At 45.7% G+C, this 8,670-nt stretch overlaps 1 protein-coding gene across 1 annotated transcript in view; it reads left to right on the forward strand.

Annotated features, from left to right (window-relative positions):
- Positions 1-5,954: 5,954 nt before the first annotated feature.
- The window catches only part of Myo1h (myosin IH), a 48,407-nt gene continuing 45,691 nt past the window's right edge, over positions 5,955-8,670 (forward strand). The window contains exons 1-3 of the mRNA XM_031337487.1: positions 5,955-6,021; positions 6,243-6,404; positions 8,417-8,532. Coding sequence (XP_031193347.1) covers positions 6,279-6,404; positions 8,417-8,532 — 242 coding nt within the window. The 5' untranslated portion in view covers positions 5,955-6,021; positions 6,243-6,278. The remainder of the gene's footprint in view (positions 6,022-6,242; positions 6,405-8,416; positions 8,533-8,670) is intronic.

An 8,670-nucleotide genomic window follows, 5' to 3' on the forward strand; every position in this document is an offset into this window, starting at 1 on the left:
GAGAGAGAGAGAGAGAGAGAGAGAGAGAGAGAAAGAGAGAGAGAGAGGGAGGGAGAGAACACACCTCAGTGGGTTAAAAAATGTGAAGATAAAAAGAGAAGGCATGGGGGGTTGTAGGTAATATGATCATGATACATTGTGTATGAAGTCAAAGAATACATTTCAAATACTCCTTAAGAAACCCAAGTGTTCAATAATTGCCTTGATAACAGAGTTGATATTGTTTTAAAGACAATTGTATATATAGCATAGGATGAAGCCAGTGAAAAACTTCTTGGGTCATTAAACTAGAATTTAAGTGAGAGAGGTAGCTGAGGAGTTTCAAGACTGGTACAATGAGTGGCAAGAGCCTCCATAACTGACTTAACAAGTCCACAGTGTGGGCACATATACACATATGTGTGCAAATGTGTGTGTGTAGATATGTGTGCAAGCGCTCTAGTCTCTGGCATCTACTTACCCTCCTAATGAGAAACCAAAATCAAGGTCAGGGTCATAAGTCAAGTAAGATAAGCTTGAAACATCCTATGTCCTCTCCCTCCTCCACCCCTCCTCTTCTCCCCCTCATTTATTTTATTTTGTGTATGATGAGCACTTCCCCTTCACGTGTGTCTATGCATCCCATGTGTGCCTGGTGGCCACAGAAGTCAGAAGAGGATGTCACATCCCCTGGAACTGGTTGTGAGCCACCATATAGGGGCTGGGACCTCAACCTGGGTCCTCTGAAAGAGCAGTGAGTGCTCCTAACCCACCCCCTAACCGGCTCTACAGCTCTTCCTCGGCAATTGGTGAAGCTGTTGAAGACTAGTAAGCCTTGTCAAAGAATCCCAGGATTCACTTGGGAGATTCCCAGGAGTGAAAAGTGGGCTAAGTTGAGCGTCAGTGAGGACTGTTAACATGGGAGAAGAAACAGGCCAGACATCCATGGAGATACACAGAAAACTGAGGAGCTCATTGGCAACTCTGGGTTGGCCCAATGTGGGCTCACCCCGCAGGTGTCTGTCTGCCTTCCCCGTACTGTGCTGTGTGGTGGCTGCATACTCATTGTGGGAAGTTTCTCTTCCTAGGTGTCCAGCTGGGACAGCTCTGCGGTTAAAAGCACTTGCTCCTCTTCCAGAGGACTCTTCCAGAGTTCAGTTCCCAGTGCCTATCAGGTCTTCTTTGGATTCTGATTTCAATCGACCAACTATAAAAGACAGCAAGGAAGGGTAGAGATTGGGTTCCTCTGACTCTAGTGAGCTAGTATAGGGAGACCTCTGCTGGCCAGTTTTATTATTGTTGGTTTTTTTTTTCTTAACTTTTTTTTTTGCTATAGAAAAATTTTTTTAAAAATTATGCAAACAGGATATCATCCTGCCCCAGCCCCAGTTGCCACTGAGTTTCTATGTGTGCCTCCATCCCCCTAGCTCCTTTGTTTTTTATGGCTCCATCTCATAAGAATTGATCAAGCACACCCAGGCTGAAAGCCACACGTGTTAGCGACGTGTCTGCCTGTGGTTCGCTGATTCACAGCTCTATCGAGTACAGAAGGTTTCCGTTGCTTACAGATGTCCTTCCCCTGGCAGCCCCACCAGGCAACAATTGTTCTGAGTGTTCGCTGTAGATTAGCTCTGCCTTCCCCAGACAGTCACACAAACGCAGTTGCACGGTGCAGGCTCTTTTGTATCTGGATGCTTTCACAATGTCCGGGAGGGTCTTCCACGCTCTCTCGAACCCTTTACTCCGCTTTTATCGCCATGTTTGGTCTTCAGTGCAGATGGGCTACATCCATTCTTCCGTTGATGGGTCTTTGGACTGCTTCCAGTTCCAGGCCATTCTAAATGAAGCTGTGCACGGGCTGAACTTGGTGTCCCAGCCTTTTGTGGACCTGGGTTTACATTGCCCTTGTGTAAACACTTAGGGGGGAAAGCACTGATCAAAGGCTAGAGATGTGACTGACTTCATTAGAAACTGCCGGGCTTCCTCTCCTGCCAGCGACGCAGATGGGATTCGGTGGCACTGGTCTTCACCTGATCTCCTCTGGTGGAATCATGTGGGGCTTTTGGTTGCATCTCCCTGATAGCCAATGGCCTTGAGCACTTTATGTTGAGTGGCCATTTTTCTGTTTTCCTTTAGAATGACATCTGTTTGGATCTTTTGCCCATTTTTAAATGATTTTTTTTCCTATTACTGAACTATGGCATTCGCTCCTTCCCTGCACCCCCATGTGTGTGCATCCATAAAAGCTATGGCCTTCTTCTGTGGCCCGTCACCTCACTGTCTTTGCTATTTGTAACTGGGTCTGGGTGAGATGTTTCTGCATGCTTGGGCTTTTATTCAAGGAACTGAAATAAAGGCCAACATATATTCGTGAAAGAGCACATAAACTTTATTCAAAGGAAAGATCTAGACAGCTCAGAAAGAAAATATACTGTGGAAATTGTTAGGCCAGGCATGGTGGAACATGCTCTTAACCTAGCACTTGAGAGGCAGAAACAGGCAGATCAAAGCCTGCCTCGTCTACATAGCGAGTTCCAGGCTAGCCTAGACTACACAGAGAAAGATTGACAGCAGGCCATGTGAATGGGAGCACTTAGGCTCAGGTTATTGCTTAAGCTGCTTTTACTGAAAGGAGTTTGGTTTTTAGAAACAGCATAGTTCTCTACTTTAAATTGTTTGCTCTGTGTGTTGTGTACGTGTGTGTGTTTGTTTGCATATTTGTGTGAATATATATGTATTTGCATGTTTGTATGTCTGTATGTGTGTGTGAATAGGTGTGTTTGCATGTTTGTGTATGTGTGCATGTGTGAGTGTGAATGTATTTGCATGCTTGTGTGTATATGTGTGTGAGCATTTGTATATTTGTGTGTGTACACATGTGAGTGTATGTGGGTGGTTGCATGTTTGTATGTGAATGTGTGTGTGTGTGTGCATGTATGTGTGTATGTGTTTGCATGTTTGTGTGTGGACACATTTAAGTGTATATGTGTGGTTGCACTTTTGTATGCGTGTGAATGTGTGTGTGTGTGTAAACCAAAGAACTACTTGTGGGCTTGGTTCTTTTCTACCATGTGGAGCCCAGGGATCAAACTCTGATTGTCAAGCATGATGATGAACTTGGACGAGAATGCCTTTGCGCACTGTTCATGTTCCTCCAAATACTGCATCTAATTTCAACCATACGCATGCTCGACTGTGTAAATGAAATTAATAGGGGGTTCTCCCTAAAGTTCTCTCAAAGGACACAGTTTGCCTCACTGCGTGCACACCAAGCCACTGTAGAAGGGGGCGGTGTCCCCTACTCTAATACCAGACACAGTTGGAATGTGACTGAATAGAATCTAAGCTTAATGGCCATTAGGAGGAGAGACATACCCCATCATTCAAAGGTGGAGTGTGTGTGCATAGTACATGCAGATCAGGACCCCAGGCTGCCAAATGCATCATTAGGAGAGAGGTGCATGCATAGCCTAAACCAAGCAGAGTCCAAGGCTGCCACACTATTCCCTATGCTCGCTGCTTCACCTCGAGGCAGGGATCCTCACTGAACTCGAAGCTAGCCATTTCAGCTGTGCCTGAATTTTTAGCTAGGTCTCATCCTGCTCAGACTTTGAGCTGTAGGGAGCTGCTATCCCAGGTACAGGTCCTTCACAGCTATAATCTTTAATATTTCCTTAATTCTGAGATGCTTCATCACTAAAGCCTAATTTCTATCTTTTCTTAACTCTTACATCTTCCCAGGTTTCTATCTGCAAACACTCTCCACCTTCCTCTGGCTGAAAGGTTCTCTCCTCATTTACTTTTAATAGAATTATTGGTTTTACACTTATACATAAAACGCCTCAATTTACAGACTGCATGTCTGGCTAAATATTACATGTATGTGTGTGCACATAATATAAGCTGAGGGCTGGCCAGGCAGTGGTGGCACATGATTTTAATCCCACACTTGGGAGGCAGAGGCAAGTGGATTTCTGAGTTCAAGGCCAGCCTGGTCTACAGAGTGAGTTCCAGGACAGCCAGGGCTACACAGAGAAACCCTGTCTCAAAAAACATATATATATATATATATATATATATATATATATATATATATATATATATATATATATATATATATATATATATATATATGCACACACACATATATATATTCACACACACATATATATATTCACACACATATATATTCACACACACATATATATATTCACACACACACATATATGTGTTCACACACACACATATATATATATGTATACACACACACACACACACATACACACGCTGAGGGCTGAACTGGAGAACTGCTGTTGGGGATAGCTAACAATTCCTGCCCATTGCTTGAAATAATTTCCCATTTCTTCCTATGAGTGTCTTGTACTTTACAAAAACAAACTTACTTAAATTTTTTTAGATTTCGTTTTAAGTTGTGTGTCTGTGCACCTGTGTGTGAGGTGCCCGTGGAGGCCAGAAGAGGTGGCAAGAATGCTGGGATGGCTGGCAAGAACAGCAGGCTCTCCTAACTATTGAGCGGCCACCAGCTCTTGAACATTCCCTTCAGGGTGACTGTATGAGTCCCCATCTTGTTTTTCTTTGTAAGGCTGTCTGGCTGTTGGAGGACCTTGACAGGGTGGGTTCTGCAGTCAAGAACACTCTCCCAGAAGTTAGCACGATGTTAATTGTCTTACCACTGGAGGGCGCCAGAGGCACGTTGTAATTACCTGGAGCGGCTCTTCTTGTTCCTTGTGAAACTCTGGATTTTCTTTGGTTTCTGGCTGTATGTAGGTACACGAGTAAGATGCCATCTGACTGTAACATAATCCCTTGTCGACCATGTGGCCACTGCCTTCTGACACATAGTTCACACTCCAAACCTGGAACCTGCTGGGGTGGCCACACCCAGTGCACATAGCCCTTTGTACTCTGAGCTCCGGGCCCTACAGGCTCGATCCCACTGTGTAATGCTCTGCAACTGAGGTCTGAAGCCCACGTTTGTCCTCCACGAGGAGTCCACTGTGACAAGAACATCTTCTGGTGGTGCTGGCTGATCAGCTTGACCCAAGAAGAGAAAAATAGTTGAGGGATTGCCTCTATCAGGGTGGCGGGAAGGGGTAATCTGTGGGGCAGTTTTTGATTGTTAACTGATGCGGGAGGGTCCAGCACATGGTAGATGGTGCTGTCCCTGTGCAGGTGGGTCTGGGCTGTGTAAGGACCCGAGCAAGCCAGTGAGCAGCACCCTTCTAGGGTTTCCACTTCAATTCTTTACCTCTAGGTCCCTGCCCTGACCTCCCCCAGTGAGGGACTGTAACTTGTAAACCACATCAACCCTCCCCTCCCCAAGGTTCCTTTTGGTCAGTGCTTTATCTCAGGAAGCCCGCTGACTCTCATCTGGGAATTCCAAGGTGAATTTAGACAGTTAAAGAGTTAGAATTAGATCAGTTAGTCTGATCAAAGTCAGAAAAGCAAGTTCTAGGTCAGGATGCTTCAACTTCAGTTTTGTTATTATAAAAGCACTATACACTGATACATGTTAACCCACTGCAGGCCTGGACTCCACAGCTTTTTATCCACACACACGTGTGTACACATGTGCACACGCATTGGCTACACACCCAGATAGGGCGTTATCTTTTTTTTTTTTTTTGGTTTTTTGAGACAGGGTTTCTCTGTGTAACAGTGGCTGTCCTGGAACTCACTCTGTAGACTAGGCTGGCCTCAAACCCAAGAGATCCACCTGCCTCTGCCTCCCAAGTGCTGGGATTAAAGGCGTGGACCACAACCACCAGGCTTTTTTGTTTCTTTTTTATAATGATTTGTTTACTTATTATATGTAAGTACACTGTAGCTGTCCTCAGACACACCAGGAGAGGACGTCAGATCTCATTATGAGTGGTTGTGAGCCACCATGTGGTTGCTAGGATTTGAACTCATGACTTTCCGAAGGGCAGTCGGTGCTCTTCCCCGCTGAGCCATCTCACCAGCCCTAGGGTGTTATCTTAATGAATGCTGCGGTCAGTCTCGACACAACAGTGAGAATTTGTGAGTCTAAACATACCTAAGAATGGGACAAGCATGGTAAAATTAACCGGCGGAAGTATGTGCTCGGAATGTCTTGGTGAGAATCTCACCTCGGCCCATTCTCAGGGTTAGCGTCTGTTTCCTGGCAGGCACCAGACTCACAATAGACGTTTCTGGATACATGAACTGCCGAGGACATTTCTGGTTATGTGAATTGCTGAGGACTGTTCTGTTCCCCACAGAAAGAAGAAGTGAGGAGGAAACACATCCGCCTGCACATGGAAGGGGCGCTCACCGCCAGGGACAAGGTCGGAGTGCAGGACTTTGTGCTATTGGACGCCTACACCAGCGAGTCCGCCTTCCTGGAGAATCTTCGCAAGCGTTTCAGAGAGAACCTCATCTATGTACAGTAGCCGTTACCCAGCTGCCTTTACTGTCTGTCTCTTTCTGTCTGCGTCTGTGCACAGCCTGGACGACCTGGCAGGACCTTACCACTGACATAGCCACGAAGGGCCTGTAGGAGGCGCTCTTCACCCAGTCGGGCCGAACATGAGCCACAGGGAATGCTCCCTCAATTTCATAGCTTGAGAATACAGGAATAGACCAGGGTTTCGGGCAGCCGCTGCTCTGCCTTCTGCTAAAGCTGATTCCTCCTGGTGTAACTGCTCTTTGCTGAGTGGCAGGATGACAGCTTAGCCACGTTGCAGGAAGGGAGCGGCATCTTCCAGGAGCCGTCCCTGTCCCTAGGTGGTCCAGATGGAGCGCTGGCTCACAACAGGCCTGTCTTGGGTCAAAAGGCTGCCTCTCAGCCAGTCCCCACAAACAAGAAAGGGTTAAAAGCCAAGTCTGGAGGAGACATACAGTCCCAACATCTTTGAGCAAAAGCTGGGACATGGGGATTCTATAAAGGAATCTTTTGGAACAAGGGGGATAGACACCAGACAGGGAATATTAGAGATCATCTCTATACCGCTAAGTCTTCAAGGACCAAGAAAACAGCTTTTTACTAAAAGATTACTTTTGTCCTGCCTGGTATGCACAGGATCTTAGGTAGGATCTCTAGCAGAAACAAAAATATTTGTCTTATAAAAAGAAATATATATATATATATATATATATAAAATGTTTATATATTCATTATATCAATACATAATCACAATAAAATAAAATAAATTATTGTAATACTTAGACATAACATATATAATACATAATTACATTATAATTCAATGTGTTGAAACCAAGGTTATTAGAAAAATATTTCTTAAATTATATCTTCCATCCACCAACTTTCATAATTATCATCCTTAATTGTAAAAATGGAAACCAAGTTTCTAGCAAAGTGTAAATGACACAGGCTATCAGAGTCAGCAGGGCGAGACCCAAAGTTGCCCATTTCAGTGTGGAAACTTCAGGGGGTACTTTCTGACCTCAAGGTCATTGACTGCATTGATTAAAGGAATGGAGGCTTTTTGGCTTTTATTTTTTGTGTTCTTTAATCAAAACACTCCTCTCTGTTCCGGGTCTCCAGCTGACCTGATAATTAGAGACATTAGTAGGAACAATTTGAGCATACATGATGGAGACTTCTGCCCCTGTGTGGGCTGAAACAGCAAATTCAGAATCTGAAAACACCCAATGTCTGTTCAAAGGGACCCACATATTTTGGTTTGGCATTAAGACCTTAGACACTATGTTTATGATTGCTTTCCAAGGGGTCATTTGTCAGTGGGTAGATGGAAGATGAACAGCTGGAGCCTGGAGAAGTGTTGGGGTGGGCTTGTGTGGGGTTCTAAGCAAGCTTGCCCGTGTTTACAGCCAGTGCTGGCTAGGAGGACTGTGGAGCATTAGCTGGGACCCTGCACTCCACCTAGGGACATTCATTCATGAGATAGTAGCAGGCTGATCGGAGAAACCACACCCCCTCACCCATTGTATTCAGAAGGGAAGGTCTGCTCCTGCAGGCTGAGGTCACGTGGCTTCTCTCTGCCTCTTTCCCTTCTCCCAGCTCCTCACACCCATGGCCTTTAGCTGCACTGGCTGAGTGCTGTCAGCCTCCTATCTGGACCCTTCATTCTGAAGCTCACTTGCTGGGCATGACTAGCTCTTCATCCTTCAAGCTTCTGCACAGATGTCCACTCCTCCCAGGAAGCTTCTAGAAGCCTGCAACCAACGCAGCCTTCCTGATTGTTGCCCTCTGCACACCTCTGAATGCTTCTCTGACACAGCCTTGTGGCTGAGCTGCTCGTCTGTTCTCACCCCAGCCCCAGCCCCCTGCACACAAGCTCCCTGTCAGCAGAGTGCACACACAACGCTTGTTGGATCACATCCCCAACCTGGAGTCAGGGCCTGGGGGTCAGAGTGTAGGACACTAGTTGTACCCTCAGTTCCTCACACGTGGCCTTATCCCTTCCTTCAGACATATATCGGGACGCTGCTTGTGTCTGTGAATCCATACCAGGAGCTGGGAATCTACACTGCCAGCCAGATGGAACTTTATCAAGGAGTCAACTTCTTTGAACTACCACCACATGTGTAAGTAACTTCTCCAGGGCCAGGTCTGGGTCAGTTTCCTTTTCTCTTTCTATATTTTATCCTTCTTTCTTTCTTCTTCATATTCTCCAGTCTGTCCACCCATCCATCCACCCACCCACCCACCCATCCACCCACCCA

The sequence above is a fragment of the Mastomys coucha genome, unplaced genomic scaffold (assembly GCF_008632895.1).
Source record: "Mastomys coucha isolate ucsf_1 unplaced genomic scaffold, UCSF_Mcou_1 pScaffold22, whole genome shotgun sequence".
Taxonomy (NCBI): domain Eukaryota; kingdom Metazoa; phylum Chordata; class Mammalia; order Rodentia; family Muridae; genus Mastomys; species Mastomys coucha.